General features: G+C 40.6%; 1 protein-coding gene across 2 annotated transcripts in view; it reads left to right on the forward strand.

Moving 5' to 3' along the window:
• Window positions 1-1,613: 1,613 nt before the first annotated feature.
• Window positions 1,614-25,341, forward strand: part of Ppil4 (peptidylprolyl isomerase like 4) — a 32,066-nt gene continuing 8,338 nt past the window's right edge. Inside the window, exons 1-11 of one of the 2 annotated variants that reach the window (NM_001395054.1) lie at window positions 1,614-1,751; window positions 5,758-5,825; window positions 5,910-5,974; window positions 7,454-7,571; window positions 8,075-8,217; window positions 9,218-9,314; window positions 10,114-10,230; window positions 13,178-13,302; window positions 16,715-16,781; window positions 18,878-18,989; window positions 21,558-21,654. In NM_001395054.1, the coding sequence (NP_001381983.1) occupies window positions 1,682-1,751; window positions 5,758-5,825; window positions 5,910-5,974; window positions 7,454-7,571; window positions 8,075-8,217; window positions 9,218-9,314; window positions 10,114-10,230; window positions 13,178-13,302; window positions 16,715-16,781; window positions 18,878-18,989; window positions 21,558-21,654 (1,079 nt within the window). In that variant the 5' untranslated portion in view covers window positions 1,614-1,681. Of the gene's footprint in view, window positions 1,752-5,757; window positions 5,826-5,909; window positions 5,975-7,453; window positions 7,572-8,074; window positions 8,218-9,217; window positions 9,315-10,113; window positions 10,231-13,177; window positions 13,303-16,714; window positions 16,782-18,877; window positions 18,990-21,557; window positions 21,693-25,341 lie in introns of both variants that reach the window. The other variant, XM_087567236.1, reaches the window with a different exon arrangement.

Below are 25,341 nucleotides of genomic sequence, written 5' to 3' on the forward strand. Positions count from 1 at the left end.
GTCCCTTTAAAAAAATGTGTGTGAGCATGCATGGATATGGTGTGCATGTGGAGGTCAGAAGGTAGAATTTGGGAGTTGGTTCTGTTCTCACTTGTGGGTTCCTGAGATTCAAACTTAGACCATAAGCCTTGGGGTGGTAAATGTTTTTAGCCACTGAACCATCTTCTTAGCCTGAGACAATCTTATTCTCACAGAATTACCACTCCTGTCCTACTGTCTTGGCTTGGCTATTATATTTGCCCTTATTGAGGGGTATCTCTCCTGAGAATCTCTTCTGTTCCAAGAGTCCCTTAGGATCTCAGTACTGTCAACCAAAGTAAAGGATATGGACACAGGCTTTCATTTTTCTTTTAAATACCTCGTGGAGTTGAAATAGTTATTTTGTTAATTAATTAATTAATTAATTTTAGCAACACCAGGTCTAAACTATGGTACCAGGGTTTGAAACAAGGGACTGACACATGCAAGGCAAATGCTGTACTGCTATTCAAATTTATTTGAGGATAATCTTGTTTGCTTCCAGTTCAAACCAGAAAGGCTCAGTCATCCATCCAAACTATGCCAATCCAAGAGATAAATAAAAATGAGAAGCAGAGAAGAGAGATTTATTTAAGAGGGCTTCATCGGTAAGGGAAAGAAATCAGTCCAGCGAGTTACTAACCTCCTGCAAAGTTAACACTACATGTGTTCTAGCTCTTCTCCTGTGTTTTTCTAAACTAGAAGTTGGTAACAGGTGCAGGGTTTTGGATTAGACCCTTCTAAATGGGGCCAGGCTGTAAATAAATTCATTTCGCTTTACCATCTTCTGTTTCCTAATTTCCTTGGAGTATAAGGAATATACATGCTTGGTGAACACTGCTTGCCATGGAATTGCTCCAAATATCAATTTTTAAAAAACTTTATCTTTAAAAAGTCTTTTCTCCTCAACTTTCTGGCTATGCCTATGATCTGTCATATCATATCTCTGATCTTCACAAGTACACATTAAAACGACTTAAAAGTGAATAATATGCCTGGTTAGAAAAGAGTGTATTAAAACATGGAAACATGTTATCAGCATCCAAATAACCGGTAGTTTTTAATGCATATATATGCATTTTATACACACACATATGTAATCGAAGACTGAACCTTTGTATTCTATTTTTTTGCACAAAAACTCTGCTGTTAAACCATGTACAGTCCTGATCTACACACTAGCATGTTTAAAATAGTCAACAACAAGAAAAACCCCCAAACCAAAGCTTGTTAGACCGCAACCGATGCCTTCGGCCTGGCGTTTTTTGATGGGGACTATGAAAACCCTAGGGCAACTTCTTACAAAGGCGCGGGGGGTGGTGGTGGGATGCGCCGCGGGCTTGGAGGTCTTCCAGCTCTCGGATGCCTACGTTATTCCTATGGAATGGCCCTCTTGAGATACAGGCCTTTCTACGTGTCACCGAGAGTGAAGGAGAGTCTTTAAACCGCCTCCACAGCTATAATACAGCCAGGACCAGAAATAAGCAGCCGGGCTAAATGACCCGCCCACCAGGCTGCCGGAAGTTAAGCCTCCAAGGAGGGCGTCGGCGCCTGCGGATGATGCCAGAAGTCGCACACATCGTGACGTAAAGCGTAGACGCGCGCTGGCTGCGCCTGCGCCTGTCATTGCCGGGGTGTTTGTTCCTGCGGAGAAGCCGGCGCCATGGCGGTTCTCTTGGAGACCACTCTGGGCGACGTGGTCATCGACTTGTACACCGAAGAGCGTCCTCGTGGTGAGGCCTGCGGCCTTCGCGACCTGGCGGGGCCGTGAGTCAGTGTGTGTGTGTGTGTGTGTGTGTGTGTGTGTGTGTGTGTGTGTGTGTGTGTGTGTGTGTGTGTTGTGCTGTGTTTCATAGAGGACCTTGTGTGTTTAAGTAAAACTCGTTCTCTAGTCCCTTTTGAAGGACTTTGGCGTGTGGGTCTGGGTGAGGTGCCCATAGCTTTCGTGGCTATGATGTACTTTCTTTACTCGTGAAAGAAAAAGGGTTAAATACGGCTTGACATAACATCATTTGTCGTGATGAAAGCAGGTAGGATGCGTCTGGTTTTCGGGAAGGTGACCGTTGCATTCTTCCTGGTTATATGACACCTGGTGTCTGCCTGTGTGGCTGGTCAGCAAGGCGCCAGGGAACAGCTAGAGTTTAGGCATCTGACTGTCCATTGAGGAAGAACGAAACAGGATCCAATTTTAACTTAGAGTCCTAAAAGAAGAATGTGCACATTTCTATGGAAAACAGAGAGGTGGGAAGAAGCCATATAAGAAACCTAGGTTTCTTCAGAAATGAGTGGCAGGTAAGGTTTTCTTAGCAGTTTCTTTGAACTTTTCCTGGTAATAACAAGAAATCTGGCATGGCTGGAACGAATTGGTATGTGGAGTGAAACAGCTTTCATTTGGGCCAGAATACTGGTAGGCCAGGTCCTCAGTGCCATGTTGATTGTCACAGACTTTGAAGGCTTCTGGAGCAGGATTCTAGCATGGCACACTTGCCTTGGAGAAATAATAGTCAGCTGTGTGGAGAATGTATCCGTTGGGAGAATCAGGAAACTAGGAAAGATTAGCTAATCAGCATCCTTCCCTTGTGGAATGCAGACATTACCAGAGAGAGAGAAAGGAGCTGCAGTACTGCACAGGGAGTGCCTGCTGGCATGTGCACCTTCTCCCACGCTCAACTGTCTGTCCCCTCCCCCACAAACACTTTACTTCCTGTTGCAGCCTTCTATATTTTTACTGTTGCCAATACCCACACTCGTCTTCACTCCTGTCCTCCTGAGAGTCTCCTGACTATATATTTATAAGAAGAGCTCAAATAAAGCATGAGCTCAAATAAAGATCAGCTACAGTTAGTGTTTCTTCTGTTCTGTGTGCAAGGGTTTTATAAATCACAGCAGCACTCATTTTATTAGAACGTGAACTTACTGTCCTGGAACTGTGTGCATGATTGTCTCCTCCCAGTGATGTGCTGCAAGGAGAGCAGGAACTGTACCTTAATATCTCCATTATCTTAAGAACCTGATACAAGCTGGGCAGTGGTGTATGCCTTTAATCCCAGCAAAAGGAGGCAGAAGTAGGTGGATCCCTGAGTTAGAGGCCAGCCTGGCCTACAGGATGAGTTTCAGGACATCCAGGGCTACAAAGAGAGACCCCGTCTTGAGGGAGAAGGAGATGAGGAAGGGGAAGAGGAAGAGGAGGAGGAAAGCCTCGTACAGCATCTTCCACTCTGAGAACATTATACTAGTGGTTTGGTACAGTGAGGAGTACATTTTTACTTAATACTCTGTCAAGTGGTAGAGAATGCTCAGTTGCCTTCTTTTACTGTGATAAGCTTGGATGCTTAAGGGCAACTGCATCTGAAGGCTCAAAGGATGCTCTATGGAACTGTATTGGGTTGATTTTTGTTTTGGTTTTGTGTAACAGAGCCCTGGTTGTCCTGAAATTCACTCTGTAGGCCAGAGTAGCCTCAAACTCACAGAGGTCTGCCTACCTCTGCTTTCCAAAGCAGAGTAAAGGTGTGCACTGCTGCCACCACCACCACCTGGCTGGAACTGTATTGTTATATCTTGATTTTGTACTTTTTCTCGTAAGCTCCTCTGACACTGTATGTAGAGCAGCACTTTATAATGAATGGACCCCTTCCCACAGAGTTGTGCACTTCTGAAATGGAGAGTTATCACACATTATTAACAAGCCAGGGTTCTGCAAGGAAAGCTTGGGACACCAAAGACATCTACTTGTGTGTATATATTAAATGAGAATGACTAGGCATCTAGTTATATGTATACCTACTTACCAAGCAAAAGTAAGCATATCCAGATTCTTTTTTTACTTTTAAAAATACAAGTAAATAGAAGTAAAGATAATGAGTGAATGAAGTCTTAAGTCTCCATGACCAACTTTATGACAAGTTGCCAACACATAGCTAATCTTGTTTAATTTCCACCATTCACCTCCATGGATTTAGTTGATCTGAAATTACTTCAGTGTTTATCTGTAAAAGTAAATAACAAAAGAGTAGTATAACTGGAGCCAGGCATGGTGGTGCGTGTCTAAGACTCTAACCAGGCCCCTCTTGCATGCTAAACACTAGTGTTGAGCTGTGTCCCCCAACCCCATCTTTTTCACTTTTTACTCTCTGACAGTCCTGGCTGTCCTGGAGCTCACCATGTGAACCAGGCTGGTCTTGAACTCACAAAGATCAGCCTGTTTTTGCCTCCTGAGTGCTAGGATTAAAAGCACGTGTCACCAGTGCCTGGCCCCTTTCATCTTTGTAAAAATACACACTTTTCCCCACCCCCTCTTGTCCCTTTCCCTCCATTGCTCAGTACATGTGCATGTGTGTGCACTTGAGTGCCAAGGCACTCCTGTAGAGATCAGAGGACAACCTGGGAGCCTGTTTTCCTTTTACCATGTGGGTTTCAGAAGTCAAATGCAGGTCAAGCATGACAGTTCCCTTATCCATTGAGCCAACTCACCAGCCTCCAGGTTCTCTTTTTAGATATATATATATATATTTTTTCTTTTTTGGTTTTTCGGAGCTGGGGACCGAACCCAGGGCCTTGCGCTCGCTAGGCAAGCGCTCTACCACTGAGCTAAATCCCCAACCCCTAGATATATATTTTTAATTGGTACATATAATGTTGATATGATACAATCGAATTCTTTTAATCTCTACCTTAACTCCATATAGTCTTCTAACTTCCCTAGCTACAAACATTTTTTTTCCTTTTGAACCCTTTGTAGCATTTTAAAACTACCTTAAAAAAATCATTTTACAGAGTTGGGGGCAGTGGTATATACCTTCAATCCCAGCACTTAAAGTAGAAGCAGTCTGATCTCTAAGTTTAAGACAGTACTGATCTACAGAGGGAGTTCTAGGACAGCCAGAGCTGCATAGAGAAACCCTGTCTCATGAAACTAAAGTGTGTGTGTGTGTGTGTGTGTCTGTGTGTGTCTGTGTGTGTCTGTGTGTGTCTGTGTGTGATAGTTATGTATATATAGCTACTTAAATAACATAGAAAGTATTATTAGAAATACCTAATGTCATTCTTTCATGTTTAGTTGTGAGGACCTTTGTTGTATTTTTTTTCTTTCTGATTTTGAGACTGTCTTATTGTATATCCCACACTAGTTTAAATACATGGTTCTGATTCATCTCAGGCATATGCCATCATACCTGGTTATGACCCTAGTTCCATAAATAGAAATTTATGGAGGGCAGGGAGCCTTATGTATTTTATTTTCTTTGTGGTTTCTTAGTGCCTTAAGAACTTGTTAGCATGCATCTATGAGTCCTTCAAGGACATGAACCATAATTAGTGATGTTTGTGATGCCATTGTCAAACATCTAGAAGGCTGTATTAGTTACTCTTCTGTTGGTGTGATAAAACACCGACACCAGAAAGTGACTTATGGAAGCGTTTGTTTTGGATTATGGTTTCAGAGGGACAGTTCATAATGGTAGGGCAGGAATGGCAGCTTTCGGCTGGATTAGGCAGATGTGAGATCACATTTTTAGCAGAGCACACCAAGCAGGGAGAGTGAACTAGAGGCAGGGTGAGGCTGGGAACGTGAGGTGAGGAAGGGTTCAGAGCCTGTCCCTAGTGATGAACAAGTCCAGCCCACAGAACCTTTGTTTTTCTTTTAGTAAAAAGTTTAGATTAAATTGTTCTAATTATGCTGTTACTAATTAGTCTAAAACTGCTTTTTGCTTTCCTATAATCTAATTTTTACTTTCTTTTTAGCTTGCTTGAATTTTTTGAAGCTGTGCAAAATAAAATATTACAACTACTGCCTCATTCACAATGTACAGGTGAGTTAGTAGGTAGTAGTCGTGCTCTCTGTTATTGGAAACATGTAGCAAGTGTGAACTAACAGAGAATTTTGTATATTATAGCGGGATTTTATCATACAAACAGGAGATCCCACAGGGACTGGCCGTGGAGGAGAGTCTATATTTGGGTAAGTTCCTATGCATGCATTTAAATTAGAGTTTCTACTGCTGTGATAAAATCTATGGTCAAAAGAAATTTGGAAAGGAGAGGGCTTATTTCTTTCAAGTAACACTTTATTACTAAAGGAAGTCAGGACAGGAATTTAAGGCAGGAACTGAAGCAGAAGCCATGAAGGAACACTTCTTCCTGGCTTGCTCTGCACAGCTCGCTCAGTATGCTTTCTTGTACAACGGAACTACTTGCCAAGGTGGCACTGACCCTGTGTGGCTAGGCCCACTTTTTTTTTTTTAAATATTTATTTATTTATTTTTCATGTATATGAGTATACTGTCGCTGTCTTCAGTCACACCAGAAGAGGGCATCAGATATCATTACAGACGGTTGTGAGCCACCAGGTGGTCGCTGGGAATTGAACTCAGGACCTCTGGAAGAGCCATCTCTCTAACCCTCTTACACAAATCCTTTATCAAGAAAATGTCCTATATACTTGCCTATAGGCGATCTGATGGAACCATTTTCTTAATTGAGTCTCCTCTTCCCAGATAACTAACTCTAGCTTGTGTCAAGTTGATAAAAGAGCAACGAGGCAGGACTGTGAGTGTGTGTATGTATTTAGAGACAGGATTTCATGTAACCCAGGTTGATCTTGAACTCAGTCTGTACCAAGCTGGGAATGGGCTTGAACTGATCCTCCTGCCTCTGTTTTCCTTATACTGAGATTCGAGGCATACACCAATACACCTAGTTTTACAGTTGGCAATTGAACATATAGTTTGTGTATACTAAGTGTACATTGTACCAATTGAGCTCTATCCCTGTCCTCTATCCTTATTTATTTTTTATTGGTTATTTTTGAAGTGGTATCTTATTCTGCAGCCCAGGTTAATCTGGAACTCACCATGTAGCTTAGGCTGGGCTCAGACTTAGGTTTTGTTTTGGTTTTTGGTTTTTGGTTTTTTGGTTTTTTCTTTTTTTGAGAAAGAATGTCTCTATTCCTGGCTGGCCTGGAACTCATTCTGTACACCTGGCTGGTTTTGGACTCAGGGATCTGCCTTCCTCTGCTTCTCAAGTGTTGGGAGTAAAGGTGTGTACCACCACTGCCTTGCCAGACTGAAGGTTCTTATGCCTTAGCCTCCTCAGTGTTAGATTATAGGTGTGCATCATCACCTCCATCTCAGTTATTATTGATTTGGGTTCATGAGCCAGAATCTTACTCTAGTCCAGGCTGTCCTAGAACTCATTGTGTTACCCAGGCTGGTTTCAAACTTGTTAAATCCTCCAGTCAGTGGTGGTTCAATCATCACATCATTAAAATACCTCAAATTCTACACTGGTTCCCTAAGTTCCCAGAATGCCTGCCTATAAAGAAGAAGAAGGGGTATTTGGATCAGTGGGACATTTATAAAGACACAGTCACACTGTTGCGATACCTCTGTATTAAATTTTGGGGGTATTGAAGTTTTATAACTTTATTGTATACTTTCAGGCAACTGTATGGTGATCAAGCAAGCTTTTTTGAGGCAGAAAAAGTACCAAGGATTAAGCACAAGAAGAAAGGCACTGTGTCCATGGTGAACAATGGCAGTGATCAACATGGATCTCAGGTTAGGACATGGATGGAGATGAGCTTTGCTGGATGGAGCCTATGAAGTTACCTTTTTAAAAGTAATTTATTCAGGAATGAGAAAATGTATTAAGGACATTTTTTAGGGGAAATGTCAAATTATTTCTTTTCCACATTAAAGGGCAGGGTTAGGGTGGGGCAGATGGCTCAGTGGTTAAAAGCACGAGCTCTTCTTCCAGAGTTTCTAACTTGATTCCCAGCACCCACATGATGGCTCACAATGCTTTGGGACTCCGTCTGATGGCCTCTTCTGGCTTCTGTGGGCACTGTATACACGTGTTGTGCCGCCTGTCTTGTTGAAGTATTTTAAACTATCAGGGGAACATCTCTGTACATAATCTCTGTTTTTTATTTAGTTTTAAAAAATAAGTATATAAGAATTGATACAGTAAATCTAGAATCTTGTTTTTTTTTTTATATAGTTCTAAGTGATTTCAGAGTTATATATGCTTTCAAATATTTATTATGTGTCTTTTGGTGTAGTTTCTTATTACTACAGGAGAAAATTTAGATTACCTTGATGGTGTTCATACAGTATTTGGTGAAGTGACAGAAGGCATGGACATAGTTAAGAAAATCAATGAGACCTTTGTCGACAAGGATTTTGTACCATATCAAGATATCAGGTGTGGTTAGCTTTATTTTCTTAATATACTAGAATGTTTTAACACTGTGGTATTATTGCACATGTACTGACATGAATGAGTAGATTTCTATACATAGGACTAATATCTCAGTTTCTTTTATTTTTCTGTAATGAATTACTCTGATATAAGGAACTCGAGGAGGAAAGGGTTTACTTCCGCTCACAGCTTTGGGCTGCAGTCAGTAGAGCAGTTAAAATGACACTTGAGGCAGCTGGTTACACTACACTCACAGTGACGAGGCAGGGCGAGGTGAGGCGTGCTTGTGCACAGCTCCCTCCTCCTCATTCAGTCCAGGGCCAGCCTGTGAGACGGTCTTCCCGTCAGCTGTGTTCAGCTAGTCTTCACAGGCTTCCCTCAGACCACTTTAATCTAGCTCCCTTTCCAGGAGTGTCCAGATTCTGCCACGTCAACAATGGAAATTCACCATCACAACTAGTTATGATTCAAAATGTGAATTAATATGAGGGCATTAGAATCCTTGTGAAAAGGAACGCTTTTACTTTTCTTTTGTACTAATTGTTACATTGGTTAGAATTACTCTTGCTCCAGTTTATTTTTTAAGGCAGATATTTTTTTTTTTTTTAAATAGGGTACAAGTAGCAGGGTTTAGGCATTCACTCTTTTCTTTCCCTGTTTGTTTTTCATGGTGTGTTTTGAGACAGCCTCACTCTGTAGCCCAGCTTTCCTGGAACTTACTCTCTAGCTCAGGCTAACCTCAGACTAGAGAGTCTCTTCCTTCAACCTCCTGAGTGCTGGGGAGGGATTCCAGGTGCCAGGCATCATGCCAGGCACACGTTACATCATAAGTCATGCAGAGCACCAATGTCAAAGGTAAAACAGTGCTGCTCACAATAAACGTATACGTAGGTCAGTAGTGCCTGAGCTCTGTGGGCAGTAGAAATACTTATATGCTAGAGTCTATGAAGAAAGTATGGATTCTGAAGTAAACGTAACACTTGACTTGGATTTGTTTTGTAAGGATAAATCATACAGTGATTTTAGATGACCCCTTTGATGACCCTCCTGATTTATTAATTCCTGATCGATCACCAGAACCTACGAAGGAGCAATTAGATGTAAGTGGCACCTTGGTGGTGTTGTCCGTTTCTTCTCTCTGTGTAGCTCTGGCAGGCTTACAGTTTTCCTATGTAGACCAGGCTGGCCTCCAATTCAGAGAGATCTGCCTGCCTCTTCTCATGGTAGGATAAAAGGAGTTCACCACTCCCCAGCTAGTAGCACCTTCTTGTACAGTGTATTAAAATATTTCTTTCTATAGCTTATACTGTTTGATCTTCTACACAAGAGCAAGTTTAGGATTTCTTTCTCACCCATAGAGATTTTTTTCTTTTGATGCTGTCTCATTTCCTTAATTTCTCTCTGTAGTTTCTATTCTGTCAGGAGTCTCAGTTCTGAAACTTTATATAAACAGTGCTTTGAAAGTTTCTCTATCTCACTCTATCTAGGAGAATAGCCTCAGGGTTAAACTGAATGACTGTCTTGTAAGACACTTTTTCGGTGGGGATATTGTGGAGCCAGGCTAGGCCTAGCCATTTCTGTGGACTGAGAGAACATTCTCACAGGCATTTGAAGTTTAAATTTACTAGGCTTTCTCAAAGCTGAACTTATGGTTGAGTTTGGTATTTAATTCTAAAATTATGTATCCCTTCTACTGAATACTTAGTTGGATAATAGTATCTATATAAATAATTCTTTTAATTTTATAATCACTCCAAAGCTAAGTCTGGCAAATATTATGGAATTAATTTAAATGAATGCCAGATGTTTGTAAATTTTTATTCTGCTATGTTTGATAAACTAAGAGTAAAACATGTTTTGTCTTCCATGATTATCAGATTTTTAACTTCTGTATTACAGAGTGGTCGAATAGGAGCAGATGAAGAAATTGATGACTTCAAAGGAAGATCAGCTGAAGAAGTAGAAGAAATAAAGGCAGAAAAAGAGGCTAAAACTCAAGCTATTCTTTTAGAGATGGTAAGATAATTTTGGACAAATAGTTATGTAACTTACATAACACATATTGAGTTTATCTGTTTTTGTGATAGTAAACTAGTAAAAATTTAGCGAGATTGTTTTTCCTGGGTTACTTGTTTGTTTTTGAGTCAGGGTTTCTCTGTATAGCAGTCTGTCCTGAAACTCGCTCTATGGACCAGGATACTCAGACATCTACCTGCCTTTGCCTCTCAAGTGCTGGGGTCAAAGACATGTGCACCACCACTCTGTGTGGATTACGTTTTGTAGGACACAGTAACGCGAAAATAAACAGACTGTTTCTGTTTTTCCATATATTTCTGAGTGCTGTTTTAAAAAGAGAAGGGCTGAGGTGAGGAGGTGGGTAAAGGCCCTTGCTGTGGTGCCTGATAACCTGAGTTGGATCACCAGAACCCACATGGTGAAAGGATAGAGCCCATTCCTGTTACTTTCCTCTGACCTCTGTACACCATGGCATGCACATGCCCACACACAACACACACACACACACACACACACACACACAAATAAATAAAAAAGTTTTAAAAATGGGAGATGGTTATCTAATTTATATCTTACTTGAATTTTAGTTTACTATTTATATAATTTTTGAACATTGTTTAATTAGACTACATTTTCATGTATAGTAGAGAAAATTTTGTTTTGGCTGATAAATCATTTACTTCCCTACACTGAATCACATTTCTTTGGCTACCTGTATCAGCCCAGTTACTTACGTGTATATATGTGTGCTTGTGTATGAATTTGGTTGGCACAGGTGCCCATGGAGGCAGCTGTGTCAGGTCCTCGTGAGCTGCAGTTCCAGATGGTTCGTGAGCCTCCTATGTTCATTAGGCAGAGCTGAGGAACGGAAAGAGCAGCGCGTGCTCCCAGCTACAGAGCCATCGCTTCTGCCTCCTGCATCTTTCCCACTAATGTGTTTGGTTTCCTTTGTCTCATTTACGGATTTCTATTGATTTGTTTTCTTCTCCTTGGTCAAGATAGGGTGTTACTGTGCCACTGCCCAAGTTAGTCTTTTCCAGACTCATCAGCCTGCATAGTATCTTGGACGCTAGCTAGATGTGTGACACTTCTTATGGGCATAGCTAATAGGCTGCTCTTGCCATTAGCAGGCCGTAGAAACATTGAGCAGATTCATGGCTCTGATTCTGAATCCCAAGATTGTCTTTTTGCTGTGTTTATTCAGTGCAATTCTTTACGTGGTCATCTCAGTTTTCAGATACACATATACGGAATAGTGTTGCCCTCAAAATGCTTGTGGGCAGTACATCATCATCGTCACCCCACTGTGCCCTCTGTAGTCTCCCTAGTAGGAAGTGTGCCCAACACACTCCAGTGTGCTCTTTGCTATAGCAGCTGACTTTGATCTGGACTTTAGTTTGGAGAAAGTAAAAGGCCTGAAGTTGAGAGGATGTGGTTCCATATTGGAAAGCAGTTTGGAAAGAATTGGGTATTACCAAAGCAAAGCCAAATATTATATTGCTTGACGATGTACGGAGTAAACATGTTAGGGGGGGGAAAGGAATAGCCAAAAAAAGAAAACAAAAGATGTGTGATTTTTGTGAGACGCAGGACAATGGGGCCATGGGGAGGTATTTGTTCTTTGGCCAGGTAGCTTTTTATTAATTAATTTTAAAACGTATAAATTTACTCTGGGTATGGTTGTGTGTTAGTTGGGTGCATGTTTGAGGGTCAGAGGGCAACAGGAGGTGGTTATCTGTGTCCCCTGAGTGTCCAGCTTAGGTCTTCAGGCTTGATGGCAGAGGCCGTTACCACTGAGCCAGCCCCAGTGATTTTTATTGTTATTCTTTATAAACTGTGCTCTTCAAACAATATGTCAAACACTTAAAAAAAGAAAACATGGTTGTTATTTGGGTTTCAAGGCCAGGATAGTCTGGATTGTGTCCTAGCTATTGTGTCCTTTTGATTTCATGTACTTGCTTTTAAATTGGAGAGTGTGCCTGCTATGGTGTAACTGGTCTATGGTATCAGTACTCAGAAGGAGGGGTAGTAGGGCTGCAGGTTGAATCAAGTCAGACCTCCAGTAAGATCCTGCCTGAAATAGAAATAAAGTTTAAAAGTCAGTAAAAGGGATGGGAATCACAGAATTGCTTAAAGAGCTAGCAGCAGTTATTAAGTTAGGTAAAAACATAGCTATTAATATTGTTAATACCAGGAAAGATATAGTATCAGATTTTTTTAATAGCAAATTTTTTATTGCATTTTGTGTTTCTTTGTGTGTATATGGTTTGCATGTGGAAATCGAGGGACAAATTTCGGAGGTTGGTTGTTCCACCTTGTGTGTTTACTGCTCTAAAGGCAGAGGGACCTGAGAGAATGGAGATGGTAAATGAGGCGACTAAAGTCTCGTGCAGTAGCTCACTTTATTCAGAGCATGGCACACTTTATACTCTGAGGGTGAGAGGAGTCACGTGAGTGTACAATCACAGGGCCAAGTGGGGCAGGCAGACTGCACCAGGCGAAGACACGTTTTCTCATACAGGCATGTAAACATAACAGTAGTTTGTAACACAAACTCTGAAGTAAACGCACTCCTATCTGCTGCTACACAATCCAAGAACAATTCCATGCTTTGGAAGAAACTGAGGTCACAAGACTCTTACCTTGGTTTCTTGGCGTTTTCTCACAAGCACTCAGAAATCTCACAGGACTCCATGTTCTAACATATGTGAGAGTCCTAGGTGTCGAACTGAAGTCTTTGGGCTTGATATTGATAGCAAGCACTTTTACCCCATGAGATATCTTCTAGCACTTGAAATATTTCTTAGATTTTTTTTTTCACCTTGAACCTATAGTTCATGGTGTAATTTAGATGGTTTTAGGAAATTAGTGTTGTGGGCTTGGTCAAAAACATTTGGAATAGAAACTAAAGGACTTGATTTGTGTGCTTGATTATTTGTAACTTCAGGTGGGAGACCTGCCTGACGCAGATATTAAACCCCCGGAGAATGTGCTGTTTGTGTGTAAACTGAATCCAGTGACCACAGACGAGGACTTGGAGATCATATTCTCAAGATTTGGGCCAATAAGAAGGTAATCCCAGGATTAGTAAAAGAGAAATTTGGAACTATCTGGTGTTAACTGATTGGTGTGGGTGTTTGTTTTATGTTTTGTCTTTTTGAAACAGGGTCTTATTATGTAGCCTTGACTGGCTAGCAACTTGCCATACAGTGGGCTTGAACTTGAGATCTGCCCACCTCTGCTTCCAGAGTGTTAAGACTTAAAGCCATAGATCACCACATTCAGCACAGGTTTTTTTAATTATACATTTTTTTGGTGAGTTTGTCGATTTTGAGTGTTTTGTTGTTTTTGTTTTGTTTTGTTTTGTTTTGTTTTGTTTTGTTTTTTGAGCTGGGGACTGAACCCAGGGCCTTGCACTTGCTAGGCAAGCGCTCTACCACTGAGCTAAATCCCCAACCCCTTGAGTGAATTTTTAAATTTGCTTTTTGTTTTATTTTTTTGTGGGGCTGGGGATCAAAACTAGGTCATCATGCATGTTGAGCAAGTTCTCTACCTCTGAGACATAGTCCCACCCTCTTTGATGAATTTCATACTGGTGATTTTATAGGTATGTGTTTCAACAGTTGGAAAGAAAAGTGTGTTTTCAGACACATTAATTTGATTTAATATTTGAGTGATTCTTCAATTCCTAGCATAAATTTTCACAATAGAATGAGTTGAGCAATTTAAGAATACTTCTATAATATTCTGTATCTTATTAATATTTAAAATGCCCATTTAATTCAGCTCCTAAACCTATCAGCATCTGTCAGAATGAAATTTTACAAATTTATATATTATTTTTTAAACTTTTCATGTAGCCAAGGATGACTTTAAACCTTCTGATCTTCCTGCCTCCCCCTTCTGAGGGCTAGGATGATAGGCGACCACCACACTCAGTTTCTGTGCTTCTGTGGTTTGAGCCTAGGGCGTCTTGCATACCTGGCAAACACTTCATAAATTAAGCTATGTGTCCATCCAAGTGTGTGTGGGCGTGTGTGTGTGTGTGGGCGTGTGTGTGTGTGTGTGTGTGTGTGTGTGTGTGTGTGTGTGTGTGTGAGTCTTAAGTTTATATCACCATACCTCAGAAACGAGAAATGGTGGTTTGTTGCTGTGGGTTGTATTTTTATTCTGCATGTGCAGGTGTGTGGAAGCCTGAGGACAGGCTTGGCTGTCTTCCTCAGTGGTGTCTGCCTTTTCCTTTTTTGAGGCAGTATTTCTTACTGGCTAGAGCTCCTCAAGAAGGCTACAGACTACACTGGCTGGCCACACTTGAGTCCTAGGGGTCTGCCTGCCTCCACCTCTCTAGTGCTGTGATTACAAGCTTACATCACTGCGTATGTGGGTCCCCTAGCATTCAGAGCAAGCATCTTATAATCTACCAGACTAACCCCGTTAAATTTTTTTTTCTTGAGCTGGAGAGATCCCCAGGATTTAAGATAACTGACTGCTCTTCCAGAGGACCTGGGTTCAATCCTAGAAGCCACATGGCAGCTCACAACCATCTGTAACTACAGCCTTGCATACATGCAGGCGAAATACCAATACACATAAAATAAAATAAAAATAAATTAATTTAAAATAATTTTTTTCTTGGGCTGGAGAGATGGCTCAGAGGTTAGGAACACCAACTGCTCTTCTTCCAGAGGTCCTGAGTTCAGTTCCCAGCAACCACACGTTGGTTCACAACCATCTGTAATGAAACCGATGCTCTCTTCTGGTGTGTCTGAAGAAAGTAACAGTGTACTTACACACATAAAATAAATTAATAAACCTTAAAATTTTTCTTTTGATTAATTTTTCTATATTATTTTTTATCATTGAGTATTTTATTTTAAATGTATTATTATTTTTAAAAGTATGTGGTGTGTGTGTGAGAGTCTTGCATGAGCGTATGCCATATGCATGCAGGTGTCCACACGTATGGAGGGTAGGCAAGGGCACCGCATCCCTGCACTGGAGGTCTAGGTAGTTGTGAGTTGCCCACCGGTTGCTGGGAATGGAACTTGGGTCTTGTGGCAGAGCAACAAGTGCTCCTAACCAGAGTCATCTCTCTGGCCATCATCATTATCATTGTCGTCTTCATCATTGTGAAAACAAACTGTTACTGGCTTTTTAGAAAAACACGTTTATTTACTGGGTGCCAGTTCTCTCTTTCTCCCATGTAGACCTAGGGAGTGACTCAGCTCCTCTGTCTCAGGAGCAAATGCGGTTCTGAACCCTCTCGTGGGTCCCTTCCCTGTGTCATTAGTGCAGAAACAGAACTCGTACGGAGGCTTCTTCTACCTGGTTAACACGTGCTGTGCTTAGCATGTCCTTTCATTTAATATCTTTAAAATAGTCCCCATCATACGATACACAGACAGAGACGAGCCGGCTGCTCTCAGCTCCACTCTCTTGGCGCTTTCCCTTGGTTACTGTTGGGTAAGTTAGTTCTGTGTGGTGACTGTGCTTAGAGTATTAACTTTGAGCCTTATTTACTTTAAAATCCAAAGCATAAGCTCAAACCATGGTGACTTGTGCCTTTAATCAAAGTACTTGAGAGGCGGCAGCAGCAGGGAGACCTCTGTGATGGTCAGCCTGGTCTACAGGCTGAGTTCCAGGCTACATTAGTGGATCCTTATAACAAATTCCAAAGAGTAAACATACTAAGAACTTAAATATGTAACAGAATGTCTTTTATGTTTGCACTAAAAAAGACTCAGGATTTAAAGATTTTACTGGAAAAGTGCACACCATTAATCTCAGTGCAAATCTTTAATTTTTTTAATTTAAAAATTTTAAAAGATTTATTTATTATATGAGTACACTGTAGCTATCATCAGACACACCAGAAGAGGGCATCAGATCTCATTACAGATGGTTGTGAGTCACCATGTGGTTGCTGGGATTTGAACTCAGGACCTCTGGAAGATCAGTCAGTGCTCTTATCCACTGAGCCATCTCTCCAGCTCAGTCTTTAATCTTTGAGGTAGGAAGATTGCTATGATTTTGAAGTTACCTGGGTTTCATAGTGAATACCAGGTCAGTCAGGGATACCCAGGAGAAAAAAATCTAAAAAAATCTCAGAAATCTAAAAGTAAGAAATATAAAAATATTTTTTAAATGAAAATAATTTAGCAGTTTATTTTTGTTCAAAGGAAGCCTCCCCCTGCGTATCCCCTCACCCTAAGCCTAGTTTGTGTATTTGGAGTAGAATTTAGATAATTAGTTTACTGGGTTGATAAGGGGTGTGTGTGTGTGTGTGTGTGTGTGTGTGTGTGTGTGTGTGTGTGTGTGTGTTTAAATAGAATTGGGGCTGAAAATTTGGAGCCTTAGAGTTCTGTGGGTTTAATAGCTGGCTTATTTTGTTCTGGTGTGAAGAATTAGAGCAAATGGTTTCTTTGCTTTCTTTCCTTTTTTTAAAAAGTGACTTTACAAAAAAAAAAAAAATTTTTTTTTTCAGTTGTGAAGTTATCCGAGATTGGAAAACAGGAGAGTCCCTCTGTTATGCTTTTATTGAATTTGAAAAGGTATGTCATAATCTAAATATAGCAGATTCTGGTTTTTCCTACTTTCTGCCTTGGCTAAGATACTAGTTATCCTCCTGCTTCCATGTGCGTGGGATTAGAGGTATGCACCACTGCACCTGGCTATGTCTCTGAGGCGTCTTCAAGATGAAAAGTTGTAGTGCTTCAGTTTCTAGGGTGGTGCTTTTCTTTAGGCATCCAAGAACATTAACTATTTTAACCTTACATTCAAATAAATTCAGCAGCTACTGCTGTCAATGTTTCTTTACTGTAAGTTTAGCTATCATCTGCCTGAATCTAATTGCTTTAGGAAAAGTCCTTCACATCTGTTAAGTATATAACTGAGTCCCAAGGCTTTCCTCTCGTTAGTGTGCAGTGTGAGGACTGGATCAGATAGCTGCTGCTAGATCTTCCTTAGTGATGATAGCTTGGTTGGCCAAGTGCTTACTTCAATCAGACATTACCTCATTTTTCTGTATGTAATGTACAACTCTTAGTCCTCCATTATGTGCTGAACCCCAGAAAGTCAATGGTAGACTTCAGCCTTAATCAGCAGAGTTTCCCAGAGCACACAGACATGCATTCAGGGCAACACTCATATATATAAAAAAATAAAATCTCAAAATCCAAGCTTTACTGTTACTGTTATTTGGGCCATATACGTGTGCGATAGCCCACACAAGGAGGTCAGAGGACACGTTTTGGGAGTTGGTTCTTCCTTCTTATTCGAAGGCAGGATTCCTCTTGTTTCTGTTTCTGCTGGGCTGCAGAGCTGACTGACCTAAGCTTCCGAGAGACTCCTGCTTCTACCCCCATCTTGCCGTAGGGTGCTGCAGCTGCAGATGAGTGCCCCTACACCTGGCTTCGTCTGTGGTTCGAGGGGTAACCCCAGGTTGTTGGGCATGTGTGGCAAGCACAGCAAGCTGCTGAGTCATCGCACTGGCCCAAATGTACTCCTGAAATGAGGTGCCCTGCTCCTCACTCTGCCTTTGTGCCATCAAGTTTATTAAACGGTTACTTGCCTGCTTTCCTACAGAGTTCCCTGCCTTTTGTTGGCTTTTAGGAATTCTTTATATGTTATGAATATAAGCTCTTTTTAAAAATATACATCATACGAATATATCTTCTGTTCTGTGGATTACCCATTTGATAAACACAAAAGTAATAATTTTAATTTAGTCTCATCTGTCAACATTTTCTCAAGAGGGCCTCTAAAATCTGCTTACTCTAAAGACATGAGAATATTCTCTATATTCTTTTTTAAGCTTTAATTTTATGTATATGACTGTTTTATCTTCATATATGCATGTGCACCATGTATGGTGCCCTTGTAGACCATAGGAGAGCTCCATAGTCGCTAAAATTAAAATTAGAGTCATGGATGGTTGTGAGCAAATGGTGCTAAAAACCAAACATGGGTCCTCTGCAAAAGCAGCAAATGCAAGAACCTACACAGCTGCCGGCCTCTGCAGCTGCACTGTGCTGTTTCCCTAAGCCGTGTCGTTAGACTGTTTCCATGGCGGCGGGCGGTCTGTATAAACCGTGTCCTTAGACTGTTTCCATGGCGGCGGTCTATATAAGCCGTGTCGTTAGACTGTTTCCATGGCGGCGGGCGGTCTGTGTGTTTCCATGGGGCGGCAGAGGGTCTGTGATCTCTGTGCCCTATGTGGATTACACTGTGCTTCAGTTGTCCGACTTCGGATACTCCTGTGCCCCAGCCCCTCTGAAGGTAAAGGTCTTTCTGTTCCCAGAGCTCTGTGGGGCCATCTTTGTTATAAACCAGGTATTCATATGTGTTTAAAGTCTAGTTCTAGGTGCTGGTACCCTGCTCATCTTAGAGTGAGTCCTCTAACATTTTTTTTTTCATTTTTGTTTTGTTTTTTGTTGTTTTGAAATAATGAGGATAATAAATAGATGGACCCTTAAAGGTTATTACCAGGGTTAATTAAGAGTAGATGCACTACATTTAATGTCTAGTGTGTAAGAAGTACTTGAATATCAGTTTCAGTAACAACAGCCTTTTGTATTCATAGTATTTGTTGTAGCTGCAGATGTTTTTCCTAAAAACATTCACGCTGAGCTTTTGTAATCATTAATAGGAAGAAGACTGTGAGAAAGCATTCTTCAAGATGGATAATGTGCTTATAGATGACAGGAGAATCCACGTGGATTTCAGCCAGTCTGTTGCAAAGGTTAAATGGAAAGGAAAAGGTGTGTTGCTGTGTCTTCTTGTTCTGCTTTATTTTTGGGGGGGGGGGGGGTGGGGACGTGGGTGTGTGTCTGCATGCGAGCATGTATGTGCTTTAATTTTGTGCTGTTAAGAGAAATGTTAGTAGAATTCATGTCATTTAGAATTTTATAAAGCTGCTATTTAGAATGTGTGTGTATGTATGTGTTGATGGATAAAAATACCTTTATCTTTATTGTTTGCTTATACTGTAAGTTATTTAAATTACCTATTGAAGACATCTGATGAAATAGTTAAGATTTTTTGATGATTTGGTTCTTTTAGATACAAACTTTTTTACTTACAATAAACTTAAAAAAGTTTATTCTTTTTGTTGTAATATTCTTCTACTTTGTTGTAATGTTCTCTTCTACTCTTATACTCAATTTCTCTTCCTAGAAGTAACCAGTTGCCTGTTCTTTCTACAGCCATTCTTTGTATACATGCATGTTTTTTTCCTCATTTCAAAAAAGAGTTCACAGAATGCAGATTATGTACTCAATGTCTTGAAGTCCCCATTGATAATGTCTTCAGAGGTCATTTAATGTGCGTGCGTGTGCTAGTGTGTGTGCTCTTCTCATTTAATGTGCGTGTGTGTGCTAGTGTGTGTGCTCTTCTCATTTAATGTGCGTGCGTGTGCTAGTGTGTGTGCTCTTCTCATTTAATGTGCGTGCGTGTGCTAGTGTGTGTGCTCTTCTCAGTGGCTGCTCAGTCTGCTGTTGAATGTGTCACCATTTACTGCCTGAGCTCCTTCATGGGCTAACCCTGGATGTGTGACATTCTCACAGTTGCTGTATACCTACATGGAAATCCGTGATAGAGGCATGCCTAACTTAAGTTTGAACCTCTTATATGCTAGAACATGAGTTTACTTTTTAAATTATTTTATTATTATATCTTTTTAGTTTAAACTTTGAAAATTAAAATTGAATTAAAAAGTTTTTGAGACAGTTTTTCTATGGCATCTAGGTTGGCCTCAAATTTAACATCCTCCTGCTTCAGTCTTCTGAGTGCTAAGATTAAGTGTTGACTCCCCAGGCTAGTCGTGAATTCTTTCCCTTGTGTATAACTTTGTGTATGTGTGGGCGTGTGTGTGAGTGTTAAGGATTGAGCATGGTGGTCTCACAGATGCTAAGCATGTGTCTGTCATTGACCGGCATTCCTAGCTGAATTTAAGAAGATCGTGTTACAATGTTTTAAAAAGGCCTCACTTAGGGTTGTGCACTGGGGAGATAGAGTCAGGCAGATCTCTGTGAGTTCAAGGCCAGCTTTCCTTAGAAACTTCAGGCTAGTTAGCTACATAGTTAAGACCTTGTCTCAGAAAAACAACAACAAAATAAAAATAGAAAAAAGGTTTCATTTTGGTAGTTATTCACATGTAATGCTAAATTTTACCAGGAAAATGAAGATTTCTGGTTTTTCTTTTTTTTAAGATTCATTCTTATTTTATATGTCTGAATATTTTATCTCTGTATATGTATGTGTACTATGTGTATGCCTGGTGGCAGCAGAGACCAGAGTATTGATCCCCTGGAACTGTAGTTACAGATGGTCATGAGCCATCTTGTGGGTGCTTGGTGTCAAACCCAGGTCACACCGTGGTGGGACCTTGTTGTTAACCATGGGACTGTCACTAGAGCCACCAGGTTTTCCATGCCATTTGTAACTTGTGCATGACCTGACTGCACGTTAAAACCAGACGTGAACAGGACTGTTTGGGGCAGCCAGTAGGCAGGGCCGCCTGCTTGGCTTAGAGCTGTCATTGGAAGGCCACTGGCAGCTGGGATCTCTCAAAGGAGGAGGTGACTTGGACTGTGCTCATGTGCTCTGTCTCCGTTATGATTTCTTTCCTATTTGAGTGGTTTGTGAAAGTGAATTGATTTTTTAAAAATAGTTTTTGTTAAGGTTTATAAGAAATCCAGAGAGACATATCTGGTCTGTGTGAAGAACTTTCCTCCTCTGCATTGTCCCTTCACAACAGCCTTCACCTCACCAGGGGCCATGTTGTAGGTTCCTCCTCTTCAGTGCACACTGCGGTCTGAGCCAGAGCCTTACCCCCAGTGTTCTCACTTATAAATCAAATTCATTTTCCAGCCCTCTTAGAGGGGTTCTAACTTCTTCTGTTCCATGAGGAGAGTCTGTCTGTTCTTCTCTCTGAGTTGGCTTCTCTTGTGGTTGAAGGAGAAACCTGTCCCAGCTTGGCTCACCAGTCTTACCAGGCCCATACCCTTTCCCAAACCAGTCTCTTGATGTGATTTTACAGGTTATAATCACAGTCCTAGAGTTCAGGGACTTAGTGGGTCTGCTTGAACAATGCAGTAGGGCTGTTTCAGTTGGATGTTGTAATATTCACACACGTCATTAGGTGGCAGCATATGACTACCAAGAAAGTAGACATCCACTTTCAACTAAGGTAGAAACCTCAGCAGAGACAGGCTTGAGATTCTATGTCCTTCCTCACTTTCCTACCTCCCAATGTGTGCCCTTTGTGTTTTATAAAATTGTTAATGTATCATTATGTGATACTAATTCTTTTTCCTTTCAATAAATAGGTGGGAAATATACCAAGAGTGATTTCAAGGAGTATGAAAAGGAACAGGATAAACCAGCCAATTTGGTTCTAAAAGAAAAAGTAAAGCCCAAGCAAGAGTATCCTTTACAAGAACCGTATGCTCGGCTTCCACTGTGTAGGTCATTTGTGGGGAAACAGTTTGTTGTCACAGCTGGTCAGTGTCTCCCATAGACTCTGCTTTCTCACTATACTTTGTATTATGGAGAAAGTTAGGTTTGAAAGAAGCATTAGGCCTAAATGTTTTATCTCCTACTCTTATGATAAATACCTTACTTACCCAATATTCTCAGATGATCTTCACAAAATAAATTTGTTATTTTTATATATAATAATAATGTTTTAAATTCCTTTCTATCGAATATTCTTGTGTTACTCATTCTCTTATATTTAATTTCCTTATTTAGATAACAAAATCTTGTATTTCTTTGCCACATGATTAGATTTTTTTTTCTTTTGTATAATACATTGTCATTTTAACAACAAAGATTTGCTAAATCTTTTTGCTAAATTTTTGTTTAGGGCTCCTTCCTGTTCAGTACAAGAGTTGAGATTTATAGGATTAAAAAGAAATCTATTGCTTGGACCATATAATTCAGGTTCTTCCAAATTGCAACAAGTAAAAAAGCAGTGAAACTTACTGCTCATATTATATCATTTCTATTTGTTCAACGATAAATCTATCACTCCACACGTTGCAAGGGTCATTTCTTTGGTGATCATCTTTGATAAGAGGTGTCTTTGTTTCCTTGTTTCTGTTGATGAAAAGAGGTTCTCTTTAATGCGTTACATAGGCATGTCTTTGCCAAGTATTCATCAAGGAGGGTGAGTATTAGGTTAGCTTTTAGTGCTTTATTTAAAGTGCATTGCTGTCTGCACTGCACAAAGCCTTGGGATGTCTGAAGGGTGCTGACAGTATCACCCTAAGTCTTCACAGACAGCCAGACAAGCAAGCTGAGGTTGGTTTTTAACAAGGGATATTAGAGAGCATGTGATTAAAGCTTATAGTCATAAAAGGCACAGACAAACTTGTGCAAATGTTACCTTCATGTCAAAGGTAAGTTTAGGCTTAACCACTTAGAATAGACAGGACAAGTCAAGGAACCGTGGGGCATAAAGTAGAAGTGCTTACCACAGAAGTCCTTCTGATTATCAGGAAGTCAGTATATTATTTTTAAGTTTGTAGCACTGAAGTGTTTTAATGGATGTTGGGTGACCACTCTACTAGTTGAGCTGTACTCCAGCTCTTGAGACTGTTTTGTTTCCCATCATTCAGAGAGCTGTGGGTATGTGTATAAAAACAGACATTACATTCTGGTCCTAAAGAACATGGCAATGTTGACTTCAGTCCCAGATGCAACTAAAATAGCACTTACGTTAGGTTTCCTCATACTCCTCGTGTTCCAGAGCTCAACCTTCTCAGAGTCTACTATAGAGACAGGGATTATTTTTACACTAATCCTATGCTTTCTCTTAGTTTATTTTTGAGACAGGGTCTTACTCCATGGCTGTCCTAGAACTCAGTATATAGACAGGCTGGTCTCAAACTCATAAGAGATCTACCTGCCTCTGCCTTCTAAGTGCCTAGATTAAAGGTGTGTGCTACCATGCCCAGTTTATGCTTTCTTTTATCCTAAGGCTTTATATTATACTAGAGAATTTACTTTATTTCTGATTTAAAACATTATTCTTATTGTGCTAGGATTGAACCCAGGGGTTTCTGCATGATAGGAAGCACTCTACCAGAGTTACATCACATCCTTAGACCCAATTACAGTTACAGTTTTAGTGACATATTGTAAATAACATTTAGAGAAGATTTGCTCACTTCTGTTACATGCACACATGGTTATTTGTTGCAGGATATTTGATCACATTGTGAACCCCAAGATTGTATGATTTACTGTTTCTAGTCGTGCTGTGGCTCAGCCTTAGCGCACACCTTTATTCTCTGTCTGAAATAGTCACGCCCTTAGTACAGACCTGGAGTCCCAAACAGTGAAGGTAAAGTTAGTGTGCAGAAGGAAGCACTCATGTTTGAAAGTGTGTCTAATTGAGTGGCAGACAGAGTGACGAATCAGAGAGAGAATTTACAGATTAGGATCTGCACAAGGAGAGAGGTAAAGGAAGTGACTTAGGTCAGTGCAGAACAGAAAGAGGCAGTTTTACTGGGAGAATGTTGCAGAAACAGGTTGGAGAGAGAGAACAAGCGAGGTGAAGTCAGAAGAAGCTAGAGAATGAATGGGAAGAAGCAAGAAGATAGAACATATTGTCAGAGTTAGTGTGAGGCCAAGCAGAGCAATTCAGGAGAGGCCGAAAGAGAGAGGCCAGATCCAATCAGTCACTTTAGAGGGGAGTTTTGAGTTGAACGAGCCGGTGAGAGATCAGAAAGAACAAGAAAGGGTGAGCCTATTGAACAGTAAGTCTCAGAGGTTGTAAACATTCTAGGTCTACATTAGATTGTACCTAGGCTAAAAGCTTGCAGGACTAGGCCTAGGTTAGCAGACAAGCACTGAGCCTCAGGAATGGCAGTTACATCAGCTGAATAAAATATACTTTTACAGCGTGTTTCATTTTTTCCTTTCAATCCTTTACCTTTAATAGAGTTTGTTGTAGTTTAAATTACAGTAATGTGTATCTGGGGTCTCCATTCTTTCCCCAGGCAGGGCCTTACTTTGTAGCCCAGGCTAGTCCCAGTCTAATCTCTTCTTTTCCTCATCTTTCTGAATAGCTGGGATTACAAGTATGTGCATGAAGTTTTTAAGTAGTTGTGTTTTAGAATGATAGTTTTGTGTGTGTCTATACATAGGTATACACATGTGTAAATGTGGGACCTGATGAGGCCAGAAGAGGGTGTTGAGCCCTGGAGCTGGAGCTGCAGGCAGCTGTCATCTAATTGATGTGTGTAGGGAACAGAGCACAGATCCTTTAGAAGAGCAGCGAGACTCTTAGCTCTTAACTTCCTGATCTGTGTAGTTTTGTTTGCTTGTTTCTTCTGAGACGGACTCACTGTGTAACTCTGGCTAGCCTGGAGCTTGTTACAAAGTCAACTCACAGAAATCTGCTTGCTTTGTCTCCTGAGTCCTGGGATCTCATACAGTGTTTGACTTAAAATTGTTTTCACTTTTAATCTTAATATAGGCCTTCATTACATTTAAAAATAATTATTAATAACTCCTTTTATATTATATCATACTATGATACTAGAATGTATTACATCTTTTTTTGTTTGTTTGTTTGTTTGTTTTTTCTTTTTTTTGGAGCTGGGGACCGAACCCAGGGCCTTGCACTTGCTAGGCAAGTGCTCTACCGCTGAGCTAAATCCCCAACCCCGTATTACATCTTTTTAAATATTGCTCCCATTTTTTGATAACTAAAAATGGTTCTAATGTGTATATCTGTGTTCATGTAACTTACAGTTTTGGTTGCTATAAATTCTTATAAAAATGTCCACACCGTCACATCCTCCTCTCGCAGCTGACCTAAGGAGAGTCATGCAATGCACTTTATGTAGAGAGCGTTGGCTTTGGGGTTCATATTGCTTTAGTTTCTTTAGTTGATGATATGCCTCACTTTTTAAATTGAGTTTTTCATTGTTGACAAATATATTTCGGTTTCTGTTTTCCTTATTACTTTTGCCTGGTGGTTGTTAGCTGGCTGATCCCAGGGTCCCTTCCAGTCCTCTGGACTGCAGTGAAGGCAGACGGACTGTTACTTGTTTTGCAGATGTTCTCTGTGCTCTCAGAGGCTGTTTGCTTTAAGTTCCA

Source organism: Rattus norvegicus, chromosome 1, assembly GCF_021556685.1.
Source record: "Rattus norvegicus strain SHRSP/BbbUtx chromosome 1, alternate assembly SHRSP_T2T, whole genome shotgun sequence".
Taxonomy (NCBI): domain Eukaryota; kingdom Metazoa; phylum Chordata; class Mammalia; order Rodentia; family Muridae; genus Rattus; species Rattus norvegicus.